We start from the raw sequence: 25,602 nt of genomic DNA on the forward strand, positions 1-25,602 counted from the left end.
AGCCCTTCAAGATTTATTCATAAATGAAAGAATAGATTACTAATATCAGGAATGGCGAAGGAGAAAAGCCCTCAGATCCTAAAAACATTAAAAATATCGTAAAAGATGTTATGAAACAATCTAACTCAAGTAAATTTTAAAATTTAAACTCCTTGAAAACTAACCAAAACTAATAAAGTAATTGAACTGCTAAAATTTTTTCCCAAAATACAAACTCTAGGCCAACATGACTTCACCAAGTAATTCTTCCAAATATTGAAGGGAGAAATAGAATCCATTTTAGGTAACTCTTTCAGAGATGAAAAGAGAGGGAAATATAGCTCATTTGTAGATGCTAGCATAATATTGACTCCAAAACTGAAAAAGACATTACAGAAAATAAAATAACTGGCTAATGCCCTTTATGAACATAGATATAAAATTCCAAAACTAAATATTATCAAACTGAATCTAGTGATATTTTAAAAATATTACCATGTCACAGCTAAGTAACATTTATTACAGACATGCAAATTTTGTTTAAGTTTTAAAAATCAGCCAAAGTTAGTTACAGAAAAAAAATTAGTAGAATAAAGGGCAAAATATGATCAATATGATGGTTTCAATAGGTTCACAGAAGTCATTTGAACAAGTAGGGAGGTAAAAAGAACCCTAGCAAAATAAGAAGATAAAGGAACTACAAAGAGCATCTTAAAAAAAAAGAAGCTTACATCAAACATCATAATTAATAGTGAAATATAGACTGGTTTCCCTGATATCAGGAACAAACCAGGACTATTCAACACTGATTCTAGTCTTAGTGCAATAGGTCATGAAAAAAGTATAATTTTGAAAATTAATTAGAATGCTCAGTATTTGCAAAATAAACACTATTGGCAAAGTAGTCATTATTGGTAATAGTCATTACTCTCTGTTTATAGAAAATCTACATTAATATAACAATACATAAAGTTGATCAATTTAGCAAGGCTGCTGAGGACAGAGTAGATTAGCAAAATATCTATTGTATTTCTATACACTGCTAATAAAAACTTAGAAAGTAAAATTTTTTTAAAATCTATTTATACTTACATTAAAACTTCAAGTTAGAAAATTAAATCTAGTAAAATATATTCAGCACTTCTTTACAGAAGACATTAATAAAAATTGAACATATGTGGAAGAATATATGATGATCATGAATTTGGTACAGTAAAAATTCAGTATGGTAAACATTTCAATTTCTCTATATTGATTATAGATTTAATGCAATCCCAATAAAAATCTGGCTGACTTACATTTTGTTTGTTTGTTTTAAAGTATTGCAGTGGGAAACTTAGAGGTTATTTATTTTGTAAAATGTATACATAAATGCTCAGGACTGAGAATAACAATTTTGACAAAGAAGAACAATGTTGGATTGTCTACACTAATTATACTCTCAAGGCTTATAATTCTACATTAACTAAAACAGTGCAGCATTGCAAAAAATTGGAACTCCTACGTACCTTTCAAATATTCCCTTTTATGAAATATCTCTTAGTTTTTCAGGCAGTTTTATCAAAAATTGCTCTGTTGTAGCAATTGTAAAATAATTACATCGAAAATGTTTAGATGTCTTTCTTCCCACGTCAAACTGTGAAGCTTTCAAAGCAGTACCATTCCAAATAATAATTGCCAAACCCGCAGTCTCTAACACACATCGGACACTCAAGGAATATGAAATATGATAAAATAACATCAGCAAATGTGGCTTTCACAGTCACCAAAATCCAAGAATGATTACTCGAACTTACCTCCTATATCTGGGCGAAGTTTATTGTCATAGCCTTGAAGCAAGGAGTTGAGAATTTGTGTTATATCTCCTTCATGAATCTTTGGTGCCAAGACCCAAGTTTTGTTCACTGTTAAATCCTCATCATCTTCATCATCTGCTTTATCAACACTAAAGAATTCAAAAACAAAAATTGTATAATAGAAAGTTCAACCAAGTAGTGTATTTTAAAAAATAGTTTAAGATTATTCTAATTATGTAAGAGAATAATAAGAGGGGAAAAAAAGCATTCGAAATATTTTACATTCAGTAAGACTAAGGCCTACATCATATGAACTGTCCTGTTTTAATAATACTCAAAAATGAAGAATCCAGTGCAAGAAAATATCGTATAATATTAATGTAATAAAGTTTTGCCACTCCCACAACTGTCATTTAAGGCCATAGAGATTATGCACTGATAATGTGAGGAGTGGCCCTAGATTTGTGCGGTACACAATCTGCACAACCATACGTAAGTGACTCTATACCACCACACCCTAAAATAAAAATTAAAAGGTAAATAAGTGCAGGAAAAGTTGTAATCATTAGTCTGGTAAAATGTATTTTAAAATGCACGTGTAGAAAAGAAGACTTAAGGAAAGATGAGTGAAGAAGGATTCAAAGAAAAAAGGAAAAAGTATTGAACACACCTATGCTTCTTCCTTTTAAGTCAGAAGAACCGAGACCCCAGACATCTATTCCAAGAACTCTGTCAAAGATTGTCTTACCAAATCATGAGTGGTTGACTCACTCTCCATATATATACATATATATATAATCACGTATACATATATATACATATTATATATATACACATATGTATATATATACATGTCTCTATATATACACATATATATATATAATCATGCTTTCCATATATATATGTGTATATATATGGAAAGCATGATTATCACATTTTAGGACTAGAAGATGGACTTTAGGGATCAAATAACCCACTGCCTTTATTTTGTAAATGAGGAAACAAGTCAGTAGGGAATCAACCAAAGCACAAACTCATTTATTTTCAAAACTGAGACTCAAACCCTGGTCCTATAGCTAATGCTTCCTGTGACGCCTGTGTGTTTAACAAGCATAAAGTTTCAGCTTACTTATGAACTGTGGTAGAAACATATAGTAACATAGATATTCATCTATAATCCACCAAAAGTAACAAACTACTTTGTTTATGACCCGTAAGTAACCCCACCTTCATTTGAGTGAGATCAACCTAGACTTACATCCAACTTTAGTAAATATTAGTCCTCCACTGAAAAAGTATATATAAACTTTTATACTGGTAAAATCAGGTAAATCTATATTATTTATTTACATATATTTGAGAGATGAGCTTCCCTCCCACAGTAGATATTCAAGTTTATCTTAACAGCCTTAGTTGATATTTCTACACTATTCATTCAAATCTCTTTTGCTGTGAACCTAAACATCTTAGCTAATGCAGCCTTTACCCCCTTTATCCTTTTAAATTATTTTTCAGTTTTATTGAGATATAATTGACATATAACATTGTATATGTTTAAGGTGTACAACATAATGATTTGATCTATGTATATATAGTAAAATGATTGCCACAATAAGTTTAGTTAGCATCCACTCTCTTTATCCTTTTAAAGAATATAAATTAACATTGTAAATTAAAACTTAACCTGTAAGTATTTGTACCTCATTTTATCTTTACAATAATTGTATTGATAGTTATTAACGGAGAGTTAATGGATAATGGAGTACATTATTCTTCTCAATATTTTTCCTCTTCTTCATGTCAGAAAATTATTCTTTTCACTCCACTGACTTCTAACTTGGTCATGTGACCTGAAATACTCCTTTCTGCAATGCATCCCTGTCCCATTAAACTCAGGTTTGGCCCTGCAATTTGCTTTGGTTAATGGAATACATGTAACATACATCACTACCAAGCAGATTTTTTGTCAGTGCATGGTTCACCATATCTCTGTCCTTCTGCCAGAAGACCAGCCATACTCAGGCAGAGGCTACTACTACTCCATGACTTCACTTTCAGGGTGAAGGCAACATGAACATAGCCACAGTTGACCTACAATGGACATGTAGCCTGAGCGAGAAATAAATATTTAGTATTGTAAGCCACTGAGATTTTAGCTTATTACCACTGTATACAAATTTTATCCCTATGTGAACTCCTGGAGTACATTTATTTAACAGATTTTTAATGAAGTGCTCATTTGTATTAATTGTTTTGCTGTATTTAACTTCAAAAATATATACTACTGAAATACAGTTGTATGATTTCCTTTAAATAATTTCTTATTTTCTCTCAATAAAATATATACATACGTACATACATACATTCATTTATAAACTAAAGCATTAAAAGTACTGAAATATTAAGAATCCTGCTCATGTGTCTTCCAGGAAAATTTTATCTAATTAGAACTTCTGAGATATTGTCAACAACCAAAATTTAGGGCATCCATCTACCTTTAAATCCCAGTTTTATAAAATAAAACATCTGATGGATAGATGCAGACCACTGCACGTATAAGAACTTGATTTTTCTTTGTAGTCAAATGGAAGTTCCTAGAAAAAATATGTTTTTCCTGTGTTTTAGGGTAGTAACATCTTGGTAATCCAGGAAGCACACGCTTATACTGACGTATATCCCCCTTTTCCCAGCTATCTCAGAGGTAATATAAAAATTGACCTCAATGACATCATAAACTAACTTTCCTCATTTTTGTCAAAGCAGAAAAGAAATTTCATTATAGTTAATTTTCTTCATTTTTCCTCCACACTTTCTGAATTACCTTCAGAATATTCATTAACTACCTTAATTTCACACTGGTATTATTTTGGTGACTAAAAAACACTTATAATTTTAAAGATAGTTCATATAGCATATCTGATGTTTCACTATCATTCATAGACTGGAAGTTTTGTAACATTTACCTATGTTGAATGAACATTCATTTGGAGGAAACAAGTATTATTTTCGTAGATAATATTATAGGAATTTGTAGACATTTGCAAGCACTTCTCTTAAATAATTTGAATGAGTATAATTTTATCATTATTGGAAATAAATATACTGCTTAGTATATAATTTTACTAAATGTTTATTTTGATGATTGATGTTTTTATTGTTCTTATCAGCTGTTGAGTAAGTTCCTACCATGTTTCATGAACTGAGTGCTAGGTTTCTTCCATATTAAGGTATGTCATTTAATCCAGAGTAATCCCATGAAATAAACATTACTATTCCTGTTTTACAAATTAGAAAAAAATAGATTTATAGAATTCGCAGGACCCACACTATTAAATAATAGAGCCATGATTTGAAACAAGATTGATTTAGCTTGAAGACTCCTTTTCTCTTTGAAGTTTCCATGGTATCTTACTTTATCTTTGTTAAACAATCCAGGGTAGTTAGATTTTGAGTTTTCTAATTTATAAGAACACAACAACATTTATGGTAAGTAGTTAGCAAGTGCATTTGGGTTGTGCATGGGTAGAATGCTTAGTCTCTGCCTTTGAGTTCTGAGAAGTTAGAATAATAATTTCAAGGAATCACACACACACTCTCTCTGATGAAAAAGACTTTCTAAAGTGTGTGCTCAGTCTTCAGTCCAATGCTTTAATTCATTTATAGAGGAAATACCATGTATTACAAAATATGCTAATTGCTGAAAACAAAAAGATAAGTAAAATTTTATTCTTGATCCATATGATCTTATTTTCTAATGGAGAAAACTATTCAGATGATACAAAAAACCATCATATACAAAGATGCTTATCACAGTGTTATCTATAGTAACACAAATTTTAAACAAAAGAGCAGGTTTAAGTAAAGTATTATATGTCCATATGGTGTGATTGATGCATCCATTCAATTGGTGATTATGAAAAGTCTGTAAAAATATTAAATTATTTTCATAATTTAATGTTATATGCAAAGTAACATATAATAATTTGCCTTGATCAAAACCTAGGTATAAAATGGCTAAAGATTTAACTGGAAAGCAGTATAATGAATACACTAAGTATTCTATGCTAGTGGAGCTATACAAAATTTAATTTTGTTCTGTATATTAATAGTATACTACAATTTTTCTGCATAATTTTGTAATATAACTATATGAAAAGGAGTTAATTTGACATTAATGCCTACCTAAGAATGAACTGCTTCTTCCTATACACCAGATAGTGCCCAGAAATAAATTTCTAATCATAAAAAATAAGTAATTAAGTAGAGGTTTTTATAGAGACAAGTAGAGCTTTACACTCTGCCAAGAAAATGAAATTGGCAGCCTTAAAAAGTTGCCACTCGATTCTCCTGGGGTAGGAACATGGTTGACTGACAGCCCAGGCGCCAGCCCTCTGGACGAGCACTGCATCTGTACCAGATCCAAGCTTCCCCGGGCTGCTTTCAGGCAATAAATGAACATTGTGGCAATGGTAGTACAGACCCGTTCCTGCAAGACTAGGGCCTTCTCTAAAGGGCAACTTGTGTTGGATGAATCCTGCTGGCCTGGCCAAAGCCTGTTTAGTAGGGCTCTCTAGTCTGAGACTCTTTTAACCCAAACATCCTCTTTGCCTTATACTTGCACAGGGATCAGACCTCCGTTATTATCTGAAGGCTCTCTCTGCTTACTTCCACTTCCTCTCGTTTACCCTGCACAGGCATTTCTCTCAAAAATCTCTTACATGTCCAATCCCAACTTGGCATCTGTTTCTCTGAGGCTTTTGCTTCTCATATTCTTTAATTGACACTTGTAACTTGTTACTAAAGAAAATTTCTGAGTCACCTGTATCAGTGTTGTTTTTTTGGTCTTACTAACTTAGTTTAATACTTTGACAAATCCATCTGATTACATAGTAAATTATTGTATGTAAAAGATTACTTTAATGATTGTATTACTCTTCTGAATATGACAAGCAAAAGTTTTAAACTAATGATAACTGAGAGATAGGTTAAGTGAAGACAAGGCATGCTAAGCCATATAATCATGAGGAGAATTCATCTTTACAGCTAGAAAATATATATATATATGTCTATAACAAGTCAATCAATCAATATAAACTATTTTTCATACATAGGGTAAATATTCATCAAGATTTTCCCAGGACAATCTTGATTTACACCTGTTGTCCTAGAATAATTACAATATTAATAGTAACCTCTTTCACTCACAAAATGGCCTAATTTGGATGATAAATTGTAAAGTCACCCTGGATATAGTTCATATAAAGTTTACTGCAATGCAAATGCCCTTGTTGTGACACCTAGGGAAGACTCTTCCATTATCTAGTAAGACAGTGCAGATGACAGCAAAGGAAACCATAAACAACATGAAAAGACAACCCTCAGAATGGGAGAAAATATTTGCAAATGAAGCAACTGACAAAGGACTAATCTCCAAAATATACAAGCAGCCCATGCAGCTCAATATCAAGAAAACAAACAACCCAATCCAAAAATGGGCAGAAGACCTAAATAGACATTTCTCCAAAGAAGATATACAGATTGCCAACAAACACATGAAAGGATGCTCAACATCATTAATCATTAGATAAATGCAAATCAAAACTACAGTGAGATATCATCTCATACCAGTCAGAATGGCCATCATCAAAAAATCTAGAAACAATAAATGATGGAGAGGGTGTGGAGAAAAGGGAACACTCTTGCACTGCTGATGGGAATGTGAATTGGTACAGCACTATGGAGAACAGTATGAAGGTTCCTTAAAAAACTACAAATAGAAATACCATATGACCCAGCAATCCCACTACTGGACATATACCCTGAGAAAACCATAATTCAAAGAGTCATGTACCACAATGTTCATTACAGCACTATTTACAATAGCCAGGACATGGAAGCAACCTAGGTGTCCATCGACAGATGAATGGATAAAGAAGATGTGGCATATATATATATATATATATATAATGGAATATTACTCCGCCATAAAAAGGAATGAAATTGAGTTATTTGTAGTGAGGTGGATGGACCTAGAGTCTGTCATACACAGTGAAGTAAGTCAGAAAGAGAAAAACAAATACCGTATGCTAACACATGTATATGGAACCTAAAAAAAAAAAAAATGGTTCTGAAGAAACTAGGGGCAAGATGGGAATAAAGATGCAAATGTAGAGAATGACTTGAGAACACTGGGAGGGGGAAGGGTAAGCTGAGACAAAGTGAGAGAGTGGCATGGACATATATACACTACCAAATGTAAAATAGATAGCTAGTGGGAAGCAGCTATATAGCACAGGGAGATCAGCTCGGTGCTTTGTGACCACATAGAGGGGTGGGATAGGGAGCATGGAAGGGAGACGCAAGAGGGAGGCGATATGGGGATATATGTATATGTATAGCTGATTTGCTTTGTTATACAGTAGAAACTAGCACAACATTGTAAAGCAATTATACTCCAATAAAGATGTAAAAAAAATACGATACATATTGCTGAGGCTATGATTACAAAATTGAATTTCAAGCTGTTTAGGACAAAGCAATAAATAATATTAAATCATATAGCAAAACTTAAAAAAAAAAGACTCATCTCTAAGATTGTAACAAACTCCCATAAATTATTTAGAAAAAGATGGATGATCCATCAGGAAAAAAAAAATGGGTAGAGATTTGATTAGGCATTTCACAAACAAAGATAACCAAATGGGAATGAGTACATGAACAGACACTCCACATCATTACTCATGAGGAAAATGTAAATTAAAAACATGAGATACCACTATACATAAACCACAATGGTTAAAATAAAAAACCTTGACAACACCAAGTGTTGATGAGGTTGTGGAACAACTGGAACTCTTGTACAGGGCTGTGAGGGCAAACTGTTAAAACCACTTAGAAAACTCCTTGGTGTTATCTCCTAAAGATGGATGTGCACACACTCTATGACCCAATAATTACACTCCCAGGTACATACTCAACACAGATGCATAGTATGTTCACCAAAATGCTTGTTCCACAATATTCAGAGAAGCATTAGTGGATGTACCATCAATTCAGAAAAAAGATCCAAATATGCATCAGTAGTGGAATGGATAAATAAAATGGGTTTTTTTTTTTAAAAAAGTGCAGGTGAAGTTCCAAACAAGTCCTCACCTGTGATCTGTTGCTCATGACAAATTAGTGTTTGTTTGTGAACATCAGATACATTTCTATAAGTCAAGTGACAAGTTCCAGGGAAGAAACATACCTCTTCTAATGTTTCTGAGTAGACTATATTTTAATGTCAAAGCCTACAGGAGCTAACTTTTAAAGAGTATGTATAGGCACTGAATTTAGATCTGAAAGTCAAAGAAAATAAAATTTAAAAACTTTAATTCTTATTTTCTTTTTGCCTTTATATTCTACCTGCTTAATTCTTTTGTACAAAGCTCTTTTTAGGGTAGTAATGCTGAATCATTTTTATTGCTCATAAAAGTTGGTAGGGAAGCGAAATAAGTAAAAGATGATAGATAATAGAGTTACAGATTTGAACTTTCAGAGTTTTAGAGAGGTGAAGTGATAGTCCACTCAATTCTGTGATTATCCTCTTAACACAAAAGAATTTGGGACCCATCACTTGAGGCACAGAGAGGAATGCTTTGAAAATTTGAGGAGGGGGAAGGGAAGCATGCCTAGAACATTAAATAAGTGTGTTCCAGTTTGTCCAGTGCTTAACTTTACCATAAAATTGATCACACTGCATCTTAATTAGCTATTTACTTTATTTATTTATGACCCTCTGTAAGCTCCTTGAAAGCCAGGGTTAAGGTTTTCAATGTGATACCATTGGCACTTAGCCTGACATATAGTAGGTATAAAATTTAAAAAAAATTCACTAAGTAAATGAATAAATGGACCGAATATTAGAAATCATCTTGCTGTTTACAAGTAAAATTACAGTGAATAAAGAAAATAAACAACTGAAAACTGTAATTATTGGTCTTAATCAGAGAATTGATTGTAGTTAACCTAATATAAATTTTAAAACATAGTAGCAGTAGCTTTCTGATTCTAGTATTCATCCATCATAAACTTAAAAAAAAAACTGATTTCTTTCACAATGATAATACAATCTATAAAACAATTACAAAAAATATAGCAGGGAAGATCTGTCTTATGTGAAGAAACTAAAACACCAATTGAAGAATATAAGAATAGAACAAAATAAAGGCAAATAAATATTTTGGCTATAAAACAATATTATTAATACATAATTCTCAAATTAGTTTATAAATTTAATAAAGTTTTAATTAAAATCCACAGTTCCTATATAACAGATTAAAATCATTATACTGTAATTAAGTAGAAGAATCAATATAAGAATTACAAGAAATTATTGAAAAATAGATTGTTAGATGAAATTTGCCAGAATAAAAAGAAAACAAAATAAAGTTACTGTAATCAAAACCATATTGTGATAACACATAAAGAAATCAGTGAAAACAAAATCAAACCTTCAAATTCAGATCCCAAGTGTCTAGAAATTCAGTATACAATAAACGTGACTAGTCAGTTTAGAAATGAAAGGATGAATTATTCAGTAACTTGGATTGAAAGGTTTATCAAGCCATTTAGAAAAAATAAATTAGATTACTACTTAGACAATAAATTGCAGATATATTAGAGATCAAAATATAATAAAGTATAAAACTATTAAAGAAAATATTGAAAATGTTTTTTAACTTTTGAGATGAGGAGGTCTTTCTATGCAACATGTAACCAAACCAGGAAAGGAAAAAAAAATGACAAAAAAAAAAGGAAAAATAACTCATGGAGGACATAAGACAGTTTAGACAAAGACTGGAGACAAAGGATAGATTGAGACAAAGATATTTACAACGTAACTGGTATACAGAAATTTCAGAGGGAAAAAAAGACTAATAAAAATAACAAACTGTGCTAACATTTACTGGTAGCAAGGGAGAATAACTTTAAAATGTGACAAATTTTAGCCATCACATTGGCAAAATATTAAAAGATTCATTACATTCAGTACCATTGATAATATAGATAAATGGCATTTTTATAACCATTAATAGAATAAATTGCTCTAATAGAATAAATTGAGTAATTTGGCAACATTGATGAAATATTGAAACTAAAAGCATGTACATATGTGTGTGTGTATATATATATATATATATATATATATATATACACAGTAACAATATTCATAATAAACAACAAAAAAGAGAATCTGTAATGGAATAATTTAACAAATTATGATACTTCCTTAATATAGAATACCATATTATCATTAAAAAGGAGGTACAACTAAGTATGTGTACAAACCTACAAAAATATCTTTGATACTAGCTGTGTGACAAAAACAACTGTTAGATTTCATTTGTATAAAAAATGTACATACAAATGTGTATACACATATTTGTTTAAACTTATGGAAAAACCTGGAAGTATAGGCTCCAAATTGCTAAGTAATTTTGAGAAGTAGAATGGACTAAGTGTTATTCCATTATTATTCACATTATATGATCAAAACGATTATGACATTAGGGAAAAAATTTTTGGTTTTCCCATATATTTCAACAACATATATTTATATCACTTAGAGATTGTTTAAATTGTTTGTTTAAGGAAACAAGTAAAGAAAAATAAGGTCTAAACTATTTGTGGTAAAACATTTAAAATATTTTATGTCCACAGAATAGAACAGAAATTGGATTATATATTAATGATTCTACAATTTGAGATGTGGAATATTAGTCTCAGAGAAAAAATAAAACATGACATCTTCATCCACTGTGATTTTTATGTAGTTTCCTTGGTAAGGTAGAATACATAGCATCTTTAAAATTACACTAATGTTAGGAAATTAAAGGCAATAGAGATTACTTTGGGCACAGAGAGCTTCACTGTTAGTTTCAAAAGGGGTATGGCCAATTCCTAAATCTAGTAGAACATAGTTTGATCTGGTTAGATAAGATACAGGAGTGTAGGGTTATATTAGTTAATGAGAAAAGCGACAGATTGATATCAGAATCGATTTTTAAAAATTAGTATAGTGACATATTTTTAGAAAGAAAACAAAAACAGAAAAATATAAAATATAGCAGATTATTTTTTGTAACATCTTTGCTCATAGTTTAGTGATTGATCCTTAAGATAACAACTAGTACTAATAATAAAACAATATATTTTTCCAGTTTTGGGATTTTTTTATTTGCTTTGTTTGGCAGGCCAATGCTATTTTGTTAAAACAGAGTTTAGAAAATTGGGAATCGTGCTTCCAAAGAATAGTCTTTAGGGGGATGATGAATACACAGAGATTATAAATGTTCTTTTGAGAATGGTTCCATGTGAATATTTTTTGGAGGAAGGGAAAGAAACCATAATTTTCTTCACATTCCATTAAAAAATTACCGCTGGATTGAAAGTATATTAAACTGAACACGAAATTTTCCATTGTTCCACTTTATATTCATACAACATAATGGAACATAAATTAGACTTAGAAACATATAACACTTCATGACATTCACATCCTCTAAGCCTTTGATGCACTTATGCATCAGATAAATTCTATCAGGCTGCTAAAATTTTTGCAAAATTAAGGCATAATATTGATGCTTATTAAATTATAAACGATATGAAAAGATCTTAAAATTAAATGGAAGAAAGAAATGGGAGTCGTTCTTTTGAATGCAAAAAGATGTACCTTCTCCCTAAGTCTTGGGACCATAAAATGAGAGGTAAAATAGTTTCATTGACATAAGTATCCTCTCAGAACTTTCACTTCAAAAGGGAGAGAATACAAATGAATAGAACAGAAACAACAAAACACTCTAGTCAACTCCAGTTATGATAATTTGCAGGTTTTTCAGAAAGAATTGTACTAAGGAAATGACAGAAAGAAATATACACTCATAAGACACCTGCACAGAGTAACAAATTGTAGAACACAGATGTCTGATTAAAACTTAAATTTAATCCAACCAATAGGGCTACATTGTTCTACTCAATGTGGCTATTTAGTAGAAAAATAATCCCTGCTGATAACACTCTACTGCATGTGTTGGAAAATTATTCTAATAGTGGTACACATCTAGGCCGACTGAGAGGTAAATGACCTGCCTATATTGAAATGGATATTTGTCTAAAAATAGGGAGAAATGTTAAATCTCTAAATGAATTGTATTTGTAAGGAGAGAATGCCTACAGTTCAAAAATTTACTTTTAAACTAAGTTATATAGGTTTTAATAGGACGTTGCTATCTTAATGTCATATGTTAGATGACCAAAGTAAAGGATATCTTAGGAATATAGTTTTCAAAAGGCCCACCAAAGCATGAGACCATACCTCTGGCCACAGAATATTAGTGTTATCTTCCTATGTATATTTTTCACTAACACTGACCTGAACTTATGCCTATGACAGCTAAGAGCATTCAATCTTTTCCCAGAGTTACAATTGATGCCAATCTCCTTAGTGTCCCCACTATAGCTCATCTAGAATTGCAAGTAGCTGTTATAGCATTTTATTGTCTTTACTTGTTTATATTGATAGACCATCTCAACATTAACTACTAGAGTTTAAGTTCACTGGGGTCAGGGGCTCTGCCTTCTTTGTCCAGCACGTATACTATCACATATATGTCCTATATACACTATACAAACACTACTAGCGCAAAGATTATGTCTTGCTTTCCACTGTGTCTCCAGTTCCCTGCTTAATACATGGTAGGCACTGAGTAAATATTTGTTGAATGAATGCTAATGCTTAATAACTGTTTATTGAATGAATTAATAGCTAAGACTATTTCCTGAAACATGGGGCTTCAGTTGGTTAAACCATTTTAGTACGGATAGAATTAGATTCTGAGATATTTAAAAGTAGAAAAAAACATAAATTTCATCTGGCTCTCACAGAGTACAAGAACTCTAACAAGCTTCTGCTTGAAGTTTAGTGACAAGACATCCATTATTTTGTTAGAATGCTTTTGTACTGATGAAAATCTGGCTTCACATAGCTTTCACTACTTGTTTATGGTTTGTCTGTAACATCTATACATAATAAATTCAACAATGATTTTCTCTAGCATCCTTAAGAATATATGATTCCTCAATAAAATTTACCTGAATTCAAAATTCTTGCTTTTAACTCTCTATCCAGTGGTGTTTTTTCTAGATCAAGAACTCCAGTTCGTTTAAGTTTTTCCTAAAATAATTAATCCAGCACTACACATAATATTCTAGATTATGTGATAAATACATAGCGGACTGTAACTTACTGAGCTTGTGTCAATTTTACTGTCTCTCCTCTTCTCTCCTCTCCTCTCCTCTCCTCTCTTCCTTTCACCTTTCCTTTCCTTTCCTTTTTTTCATTTCCTTTCCTTTCTTCCTTTTATCCCTCCCTCCCTTACTTTCCAACCCCCTCATCCACAGTTATGTTAATTGCTTTGATTTATATGGCATTTGTAATCTTGGAGGAAAGGTGATTAAAAATTCAGGCTCTGGGCATAGAGCACATGGGATCTGAGTCTTGGATTCAGCATTATCAGCAAGATGATCTTTAGTGAGTTTGTAAAATTTGCTGTGCCCTGGTTTTTCCATCTGTGAAATGGGGAGAATAACAGTATCTGGGCTTTATTTTCCCTTCATTTTTGATTGGTAGTTCGGCTAAGTATAACATTCCAGGTTGAACATTTATCTTTAGAATTTTGGAGACATTTCCTCCATGGTTTTCTGGTATTATAGATGAGTAATCTCATGATGTTCTAATTCTCTTTCCCTGACTGTGATCTTTTCTATCAGTACCCTCTAACCTTAAAAATTTAGAGTCCTGTTTATCTTTGGAGTTGTGAAGGTATATTTCCTTATTTTGACTACAAGATGTTTTCCTTTGATTAATACCATAAACCTCAGCCTCAGCAGTGTGTATAATGGTAGTACTCATGTAGAACACTAGACACAAGCACTATCCATATGGTTAGTTCTCATGTCTAGTTTATTCACCACTGTAAACGCAGCAAGTTGCACTGTGTAGAGCACATAGCAGGTATTCAATAAATATTCGTTGAATGATCTCTCCCATAATCCAAAAGATATTTAATAGTGCACAAACAATTCAAGGAGTTTACTGCACTTAAATTTAACTAGAATAAAAAATTCTAGAATTACTGAGATTCCAAGAATATCTGTTGTTATGACTTTTCAGTTAAAACTTTAACTGTCATGTACTTTGCAAAAATTTTCTCTCTTGGTCTTGAAACAAGCTGGAAAGGTAGATGCCAGTTCTACTTTTCACAAACGAGGAGTCTCTGCCTCAAAGATTTGCCTGATTTCAGCCTAGTGGGAAGTGCTGAGGCTGAAACTAGAATTTACATCTAATGGTCGAGTCTAGGATTCTCAGTTGGTAACATGCATATATGTGAATTATTCTCCTGAGGCCTGTGGCAGTCATTTCATCATATTTTGACAATATCTCAAGAGCCCTTTTTTTCAGTTTTTCGCCCTGCCTGTCTCCTCTTCTTTGGGACCCCACCTTCATTATTATTTTCTTAGACAAATTTTAATCACCTTTATATAAATATAAAATACTAGATTTGTCTTTTTCATTTTTAAGATGAAAAAATCAAACATTTCCTTTTGTTGATAAGCCAAAAATGTGACTCATAGTATATAATAGGATAAAAAGGAAGACGAGTATACCAAAAAGACTCTATACACAGGGGATTTATCAATTATAGCATTTACATTTTAACTTCAAAATCATTTTGTCCCTCAGTTCTTCTTTGAATATTTAATTATCATGGAGCATCATTAGTCATTTTGTACTCATTTGCATCTACATTTTATTAGAAAATGAAGCCAAAGCTCTGTATGCCTAAAGAAAAATCATGCATTACCATCTCCACAAAATATATTACTGAAATTATTTTAAAATAATATATTTTGTAATGTAATTATACTTGAATATTGTCATTTGGGCAACTGACTGCTAAATTGTATGATTATCGACTCATGAGATTGTTTTTAGAAACAATCTCTAAAACAATCTCTCTTTAGCTCTCTCAAAGTATAACTTCTTAGTCAAAGCTTACCATAAATTACATTTTAGATTATGTAAAATCTCAAAGCACTTTTTCAATTCTTTTCAAAAGTCTGATTATAATTATATTTTTTTCAACATTACAAATAAGTCAACTCAAGCTTGAGAGATTTTAACCAACTTGCCAAGATGCCATAGAGCCTCACAAAGAATGAAACATAGGAACCATGACTACAGCTTTTAATTACAACAACAGGATTGGTTTTCATAGTTCAGCAATGTAAAAATCAATGAAGTGCCTCTCCTTTATGCTCTTGATGAAAAATAATGAGTAAACAAGCTACTGTCTTTGATTAGATACAAAAAATAATAGCCTCCGATTCGGTAAACCCCAAAATAGGTGACTTTGAAAATTTAAATTAGAAACTGGCATCAGACATCAAAATTCTTACAAATAGAACCATCTGTGATTAGTTTTAGAAAGGTCCCTCAAAAGAAGAAGAAAGGAAGAAGAAATTATGAATGTAAATGGTTTATACATGTTGACATCAATTATCTTCAACTAAATATTAAAAGGATAAAAAGTTCATCACAACTGTAGCTACTTTGAAAAGTGAAGACATACACTCTCATAACTGAGACCCTAAGAGTTAATTACAACAGCAACATACAGCTTTATTTTTTAATATGTATATTTTCACTGGCCAGAATAATCCATATTCTCTATAGTACTACGATAAAACGATTTATTTATTTTAGCTGCATAACGCATCTCTCTCTCTCTCTCTCACTCATACATATGACCAAAACAAAAGTACACAGCATTCCCAATTAGAATTTCCCTCTTGAAAACTGCTACAAAAAGCCAGTGATGCAGCTACTGAGTTATTTTATGTTTCAGTTCAAATCTTAGAAATATTGAATACAAAAACTTGAAGAAATCATAAATGATCTACTACTGCCCTTCATTTCCTAGATGAAGGAACTGTGTTCAGAGTGGTTAAGGACCCTTGACACATAGAATCATGTCTCCAGACTTCCAGAGCCCATCTCTGTCCACTATACCACACAACTTGTTAATTCTGAGCAGCTTGAAGAGAGTCTGAAACCCATCATGATTCTCATAATGTAAATATCCTCAAGAAGAAAATGTATTATTTAAAACCAAACATCTCTTTAAGTAGACAGTATGCCCTTTAGTAAGCAGCTTGTCTATTAGGTTGCAAGAGAAACTTGCACTTACAGTGATAAATCAGCTTACAGGTTGTTATTTCAGAAAATCACTGGGTTAGTCTGTTTTTACTTATGAGAACACAGATTCATTTGCGATATTATGAAGATGCATGAGAGCACTAATACATGGCCTACCAAAATATCTTCCATAATTTTATAATATATTAAAAGAAATAAACCATTACAAGGCACTTAAATATACGAAATAATTAATCAAGTAGTATGTTTGTGCTCATGCAGAACATTTATGTTTCTAAGGGAAAAGGGTAAATAAACTAAAACTGTAATATTTAAAAATCATTGAGTGTCAAACATATTCTGGCAAGTCTAACATTACTTAGCATACTTTATTCTCTATTTTTGGAGAGAAAATACAGTTGTTCTATCTGTTAGTAATGGTAAAAATCCACTCTAGCTATATGCTAAAAATAATCATCATAATAATAAATTTTAGCAGTGATGCAAGTACTTAAAAAGGCATTTTTCCATCTCTATAGTGATTGCATTTTACTCTTGAGTTCTAAGCACTCCCTCTCTCTCTTCCTCTCTGTCACACACACACACACACACACACACACAGGACAATCACATCACCTTACAATATTTATTTACTTGTACACAGCCAAGTTAAAAAAAATGATTCAAAGCTGGCTCAGTAAAATATACATGGTTATTTCTAACTTAAATGTAACATAGCTTCAACCCTGATGGATTTTTAGCCATATTTATGATCTTTCTTAATGTAAAACTTTGATTTTTTTTTTAGAATAGCAAAAAGGTAAGGGAAAAGGCAATATTACTGTATAAAAAAGCATCATACATGCCATGCTCTGTAACAAGTTTCTAAAATAACTTTGTCTTTAAAATGCAGAATCATCCAGAAAGTTCATCAGTGGCATTCATTGACTAAATGTAGTAGCGAAAACATTTCTACTCCCCTCCCCACTTCCAGTAACTGAATCTTTACTAGTTTCTACTCTGCTTCAACTGAGTTAATCTCCATGCTTCACACATAGGCTAATTTCATTCTATCAGAAAAAGAGTAGATCTAATCAAAAAATAAACTGATGGTAAAATGTTGCACATGTGCCCAGGGAAATGCAAATTATTTAACCTAGAATGATTTTTTTAAAAAAAAAAGGAGAAATGATGGGGAAGTGGGTAGATACCAAAGAATAGTTTTGAGTCCTTGAATTTACTCACCAGTTTCCCAGATGCAGGGTCAGTAACAGGAACATCAACCTCAACCCTTTCCTTTGACTCCACAGAAGAAAAGGGTAGAAGAGAAGAGTTTTCCAAGAACCCATTGGAATCGCTTTTTCCGCTCAGTTCTCCAAGCCAGGACTTTTCCTCCCACCTTAGCTGCAGCCTGGTGAGTACAGAAGGGAGAGTGTGGGAAGGCAGTACACCTCCCAACCAGGTAGGATGCGACTCCCAGCGGAATTGAGCAAGGGAGCCAATCAGACCGAGAGGATGCTGGCATAAATTATCTGAAAAGAAGTTGGGCCAATCAACGGCCCCAAAAGGCGGCGCTTCCCCTACTAGAAATCGAGCCCAGTAGGGAAAAGGGCTCCGTCTTTCTGAAAGAAAAACAAACCTCTTCTCCCTGGCAGCCTCAGAGAAGCAGTTGAGTGGCCCTGACAGATTTCCCTCGCTAGGGAAAGACGGCTTCCCTCTTCCCTCTAGCCTTCCCTCCTGCCTGACTATATTTCGGGGATCTGTTTCCTCTCCCGTGTTTGGATTCTGAATCTGTCTTCCAAGAGGGATCCTTGGGGAGTTTGCCGTGCCTAATTGGTTTTCCCAAGGCTCGCGAAGATTCTGCTAATTTTTGTTAATTATTGTTGTTAATTTTGTTGGGGGGGAGGGAGCGGCTCATTCCTCTTTGCAGACCCAGCACCTGGCACGATGCCCAGCACAAATATGTCCTCGGGAGATGTTGAAATATATAACTGAATGAATGAATGAGCGGGCTGGGTGCATTCCTGGTAATCACGTTTCCTACCCACCCCCCTTCTGCTGCCTTATAAGAGAGGATTTGCAGTCTCCTCTCTCCGGGCACCAGAAGATGATACTAATGAACAATACCAGACAAGAATAATCTCCTTTTACAAAGACATAAACAAAAATCCGATTTTAAAAAGGTTATTTTAGTCATAGGAGCTGGAGATCGATTACATGTGTAATCCTTGTTCTCCCCTTTGCGTTTGTTGAGCTCCAGTGTTTGGTACCTAACTTCAGAGGCTCTGCTTTGAGTTTGCAGCAGAGCCCAACAGTTGCCATGGCAACTAGAAAGCCTCTGGCAGCTCGAACAAACTGTAAAGGCTAAGACAGTGGTGGTGGTGGAAACAGGTTTGCTCTGCCCAGCCATCTTCCGCCTCTATGCCCTCCTAAATCACTGCTTCCCACCGAAGCCCTGGGTTTGGGGTCTTTGGCTGTCATTAATCACCTCACAACCACCTGGAATTGACCAGATTCAGGGGTGAACAACAATTAACCACCGAGTTACCTTAGAGTATTTGTCTCCCAGCAAATAGTTCAAGGTAGAAGTAACAGTGTTTGTGCATGAGTAGCTGTTGCTACCCTGCCGTCTGAAATCACTTAAAGGAACTGGATGGAGGTAACAAGGTTACAGGTATTCTCTTGCCCAGAATAACAGATGGTGCAGTGCTGGGCTTTTCTCCCCTCTCTTTGATTCTCCATCTTTCTAGTCTTCTCTGAAAATAGGTATTGACTTCCTTGTTTTTCTTCTACTACTTGTTAATTAGGAAGCATTATTCTCTTCCACAAAGTATGTTAGTCAAGGTAGCTCATACCAAATAATTTGTATAACAATAAAGTTTCATTATAATAGATTTTGAAGTGAATAAATTTAAAGTTGATTTCAATATGAATCTGGGTAGTTATTTTTTTTTTCCTGGCCAATTAAGAATATGCTTTGCATAGCTATTTAACTGTTTCATTGTGTGCACACACTAAATCACCATTCTGATTAGCCAGTGAACTAGGAATGAATTCACTAGACGTATGTAGTGAATAACAAATACTCGTCTAGGTACTCTTTGCATTTTGCTAAGATTAGGTAAGTTTTCTGCATATAATCAGTGGCAATATGGTATTGCGTATTTTTATACAACAGTAGTTTATAGTTTTCTCATCAAAAATTCTTAACAAGGTTTTACTTTTATTGTTCTCATACATAACTGAAAGATGCTGAGAACTGTTAAGAGAAATTAATGAAGAGAAAAGGTGAAGGATATATCCTTAGGCAGTTACACATTGTCTGTTTATTCTTGTAAAAATAAAGGACTGGAGTAATTTCCAAACTGGGAAAGTTTCTGTATTTTCTGAAATATATGTTTTTGCCAATTTGGGGCTGAAATTTTTCAAACTTATTTAAATTCTTTCTTTCAAGAAATTTTATCTGACTTTTTATTTCTCTGTCTCTTCCTTTGATTTATTTTTCCTTCTTATAATATTTGTCTTCTGGGAAACTGATCCTATTCTGCTGTCAAAATTAACTATAATTCCCTGTAAACTACGTTAAAAGGATCTGAGCCCTCTGGAACCTGAAGAAGGAATGATGATTTTGTATATCAGCCATGTCTTGACGCTGACAGTCTGTCTCATTTGATTTGCTAAATCAGTTGTGTGTGTGTGTGTGTGTGTGTGTGTGTGTGTGTGTATGTGTTAGTGTATGGTGGGAGGGGGGGTGACACATAGTGTGAGCTCTGAAAAAAAGCCAAGAAGGTACACTGTGCTCATCAAACAAACCATAGTGTCTCACAGAGGAACACTTATGGAGAAACAGATCAGGTGTCTTATACTGTATACAAATCTAGATTAGAAGGCCAGAAGTTGCTGTAGGAAAGTGTCTGGAGACAGCTCCCTGTCTTCCACTATGGCAGTGGTTTCCAATTCTAGGCAATTTGACCTCATGAGACATTTTTCAATGTCTGGAGATATTTTCAGTTGTCATATTTTCAGTTGTCACAACTTGGAGGATGGACGAGCTACTGGCATCTAGTAAGTAGAGTCCAGAGTTGCTGCTACACATTCTAAAATGCAAAAGAAAGCCATCCCACTACAAAGAATTATCGAGTCCGAACCCTCAATAGTGCCCAAAATGAGAAGCCCTGCCATACGGATGAAAAGGATCAGTAGAATGATTCCATTGCAGCTGATGATTTCTTCATATTGTCATTGAAGTCACCATACCCCTTCTCCTTCCTTTGACAGGCTAAGCCATAACCATTATTCATTAATTTCATACCTAGTTGTGATGATTATCAACTCATATTTCACAGCATTTTTTTCAAAATGTATCCAAGTATCACCTTAGAATAAAATGCTTGGAGTATCTACTAAAAATGCAAAGACATGGGCTTCTCCCCAGACCAAATGAATTAGAATCTTTAGCAAGAACCTCTGGAGGTTCTCATGCATCAAAACATTTGAAAACCATTGTCCTATAATTGTCCCACAAAATGACCAGTGAGACAGTGACCTGATTATGAATGTGCAACCCTGGCCTAGCAAAGCTAGATTTCCATATGATTCACTTGTCCATTATTAATGTATTCATTCAAATATTTATGAATAAATTATGATGTCAGACACTGTACCAGGCACTGAGAATACAATGGTGAACAAGACTTACCACTTTTTTTTTTTTTTTTTTTTGCGGTACGCAGACCTCTCACTGTTGTGGCCTCTCCCATTGCGGAGGACAGGCTCCGGACGTGCAGGCTCAGCGGCCATGGCTCATGGGCCCAGCCGCTCCGCAGCATGTGGGTCTTCCTGGACTGGGGCACGAACCTGCATCCCCTGCATCGGCAGGCGGACCCTCAACCACTGCGCCACCAGGGAAGCCCCAAGGCTTACCACTTTTTGCCTTGCTTTCTTCATCTATAGAAAGGTTATAAGAATTTTTAGTTTACTGAGTTGTTTTAAGCATCAAAGGCATGAAGACATGGGGATTGCCTTAAACAGTACATGGATAATAGAGATTACTCAAAAAATGTTATTTGTCACTGTTGTTTACTTGTTGAGAGTAGGTTTCAAATCTAATTCATTCACTCCAGCGCTTGGTTACAGGCTCTGGCACAGAGTAGTAATTTCTAGAATGTACAGTCTAACAGGGAGAATGGAGAAGATTAGGAGACACTGATGTTCTCACCCCACCCTCAACATTGTCCTGAAACCTGACTTCTCCAGAGCAAGAGGACATTTGGAGTCATTTTCCAGTTCTCCTGGTACACTTTTCTTCTGATGGCCACAAACTCTATACTTCAGTCAAAATCACAATTGTAGGTTCCTAAACTTATCACTCAATATCATACTTTTGTGTGTTTGTTTGTTTTGTCCTGTCATATGCTATTCCTTCAGTTTAGAAGGCCCTTCCCTCTTCTCCATCCGCCTCGTCTTTCTTCATTCTTTCTGATTAAGTTTAGGTGTCATTTTTTTCCCCCAAGGAGCCTTTATTGCTTGTTCACTGCATGCTAGTCTGTGGTACAGTCTGTCCTATAATAATAGTTAATATTTATTGAGTTCTATGTGTCACCAGGCATTATTCTTAATGGTTCTACATTATAGGTGCATGTAATACTCTCTCCACTTAAAGCAACCATTTCATAGTTGTATCATAGAACATAACACATTTTTTAAAAGTATCTGTATTTCTACCCAAATTATCAGTTCTGTGTTTTAAAATTTTATATATTAAAAATTTATAGTACTTATCAAACCTGGTATTGTTATGTATATATTTAATGTTATTATAGCTTATCTGTATTTAATATTATGTGTACATTTGGTCAATACCTTTCTCTCCCTATAATTTAGCTCTGTGAAGTCAAGGATTTCATTTGTTTTCATCCACTCACCGCTTTTGTCCAAAGCAATGGCTAGCTAGTAATAGGTACTCGATAAATATCTGTAGAATGAATAAGTATTCAGTGTATAATTAAATAAATAAACACATGCATAGCTTTATTCGTTTTATATAATTCTGCAGCCATTAAGGGATCTCTTTCAACAGCATAGATTCCAAGTGCCCATCTCTAATTAGACAAAATCCAGACCTTGTTGCTTGACTTATTCCTTCTTATCACACCATGGAAATTAACTATTTTTCCTATTTACATATTGCCATGATAAAAATTAACAAACCCAAGCACTTTAATTTATGCAATAAGATTATTATTTAAATCAAACAGAAGAGAGGGCCAGCTCAAAGAGATTTCAGAAAACTGAAGACACACACCCTTTCTTTGTTCAATCTCCTTAATCCTGTACCTGGCCTCTAGAGTACAGCAAAGAGAGGGAGCACTGATCATTGGTGGCAGGCAGCTATGGATCTAAAACATCTAAGTCCATCCCATTTTTGGGCTTCTGTATAGTAGTTTCTGAATCTGACCTTTTGCCACTGGTTATCGCTGTTCTTTCTTGTATGTTTCATGCTTTCTTTTCTAGCATTTCTTTTCCAGCACATCTATTTTATAGATGAGCAAATTGATCTAGTAGATTTAGTAACTTTCCCAGGTCACACAGCAAGTCAATGGCAGAGCTGGGATTTGAATCTAGGGAGTCAGTTTTCAGAGCCCATGTTTGAGCTGCTGCGTGATGTTGTCTTTACGATGACAGATGAGTCATGATCTCTGCTTTAAAGAAGATAATTTATATTTCTGCCCAGGACACCTTTTCCAACCTCAAGTTAACCAACACTGTTATTTTAGTGACTACATACCAGGGCATCACTGTCATGAAAACCTTCCATATTTTACTTTAAAGGGCCATCCCATAAAAATGTCAAAGGTGGGAAAGAGTTTTTGAAGAATGACCCTTTAGCAGCCGTGATTCAAAGGAATACAGTCCTGTTCAGAATATGAGACACTTACAGGAAAAGGTACAGCACTTGGAGATATATCAAAGCCTGACATTTAATGAAAACCTTAAAGATCTTGATGGAGCTTTATATCAATTACTCATTCACCTTGTATATGGCCTAATATATTTTATTTTTAAAAAGTCTCACTAGCAGGACTGGCATTGAAATGCCCCAGCCCCAAGGGCATCTTTGAATGGGTCCTATCTAGTAACTAACTCCCTACTTATCTAGTTAATAGCCTGCAGTATGTCTATTTATATGGTTTTGACTAGCAGCTAAAGAATAATATAGTTTCCCGTGGCCATTTAAGCTCCACAGAGAGAGAACGTCCTTCTACTTGCATATTTCCTCCCTAATTTGTCTTACAATAGCTCTTCGTCCAGCAAAGTATGCAGTGACAACATGTATGTACCAGAAAAGCATTTATAGTCCTCAAGTCTCCTTTTAGACCACAAGGAGGTGCCATGAACACCAAAAGAATTGTCCTTATTGACAGAAATCTGGGGAGCCTTTATGAAAATAAATTTTAAGTATATTGGATCAGGGTAGAAGGATTATAATGCTGGGTGGGTCAAAATGCTTTGAAATGGGTACATTCCACTAAGTGAAGATTCTGGATTCAATATGTTTAATCAAGAGTATTTCTAGCAGTTTGCTTTAATGACTGACTGATCCTTTACCCCAAAGTAGCAAGTTATGAAGTTAAAACATCCATGATACTGAAAAGTAGGTATCCGAAGTTTTAAGAATAAATAGATGTTAGCATGGATTTGTCCTGTTCACCAAATCCAATCTATGCCCCTAAATTTGTCCAAGCACACTCCCTTAATGTATTCATCAGGGGAGCTCCAGCAGCCTTGAAGAGCTCTTGGGTGACTATTGTCTCTAGGCCAGAGATGATAGTGGGAAATGCTGCCATCAAACTGGATTCCCAAATCCAATGGAGATAATGGGATCTCAGGGATTCTCTGTATTCAATGGGCATGATAAAATCCTAGAATATCAGGGGTCAGGTGGTGGCACTTAATCACCAGAGTAAAGATGGGCATGGGTACAGAAATGTACACCAGAGGCAACACAGTAATCAGCATAGTCTGAGCTGCAGAGATCTTTGGTGTTTGTTAAATGATAATGGTGTCCTTGGAACTGAAGTAGATGATCAGCCTATAGAACCTTAGTGATGTGTATAGTCAGCAAAGCATTAGGTCTGGTGAAGAAAGATGTGATTTGAATTATCACAAAAGAGTTCAAGCCCCTCAAACCAGTTTCTAGTCTTGAGTCTAGAGCCTCTTAATGAAGGGGAGATGGGTTTTGCTTAAGGAAGATTGTAGCTACACAGACAAAAATTTATTCTGTAAATTTATGTCCTATTCTTCCTCCCAGAAGTCCTGCCACCATTTTTCAGAGTGACTGTAGAAGCTGAATAACCAGACTCTTTGAGATTATAAGGCCCTGGTTTTAACTTACAGCAATTCCTGGAGATCCAAAATGCCACTGTGGTCCAGTGTAGCCATAGTAGACATCTATAGAGATGAGATGATTTATGGTTTGGGGTAATTCCAAGGTAGGCCTATGTGCACCTGAACCCATCATGTGATTTTATCCCAGGTATATAATGCATAGCTGTGAGGGACATACTCAGCAACTTGTAGAATAACAAA

The 25,602-nt window shown here is 34.0% G+C and overlaps 1 protein-coding gene across 2 annotated transcripts in view; it reads right to left on the reverse strand.

Annotated features, from left to right (window-relative positions):
* Positions 1-18,500, reverse strand: part of GABRG1 (gamma-aminobutyric acid type A receptor subunit gamma1) — a 68,027-nt gene extending 49,527 nt beyond the window's left edge. The window contains exons 1-2 of one of the 2 annotated variants that reach the window (XM_067735860.1): positions 18,259-18,500; positions 1,776-1,924 (exon numbers count right to left, since the gene is read on the reverse strand). In XM_067735860.1, the coding sequence (XP_067591961.1) occupies positions 1,776-1,924; positions 18,259-18,362 (253 nt within the window). In that variant the 5' untranslated portion in view covers positions 18,363-18,500. Of the gene's footprint in view, positions 1-1,775; positions 1,925-18,258 lie in introns of those variants that run through there. The other variant, XM_067735861.1, reaches the window with a different exon arrangement.
* Positions 18,501-25,602: the final 7,102 nt, after the last annotated feature.

Source organism: Pseudorca crassidens, chromosome 4, assembly GCF_039906515.1.
Source record: "Pseudorca crassidens isolate mPseCra1 chromosome 4, mPseCra1.hap1, whole genome shotgun sequence".
NCBI lineage: Eukaryota > Metazoa > Chordata > Mammalia > Artiodactyla > Delphinidae > Pseudorca > Pseudorca crassidens.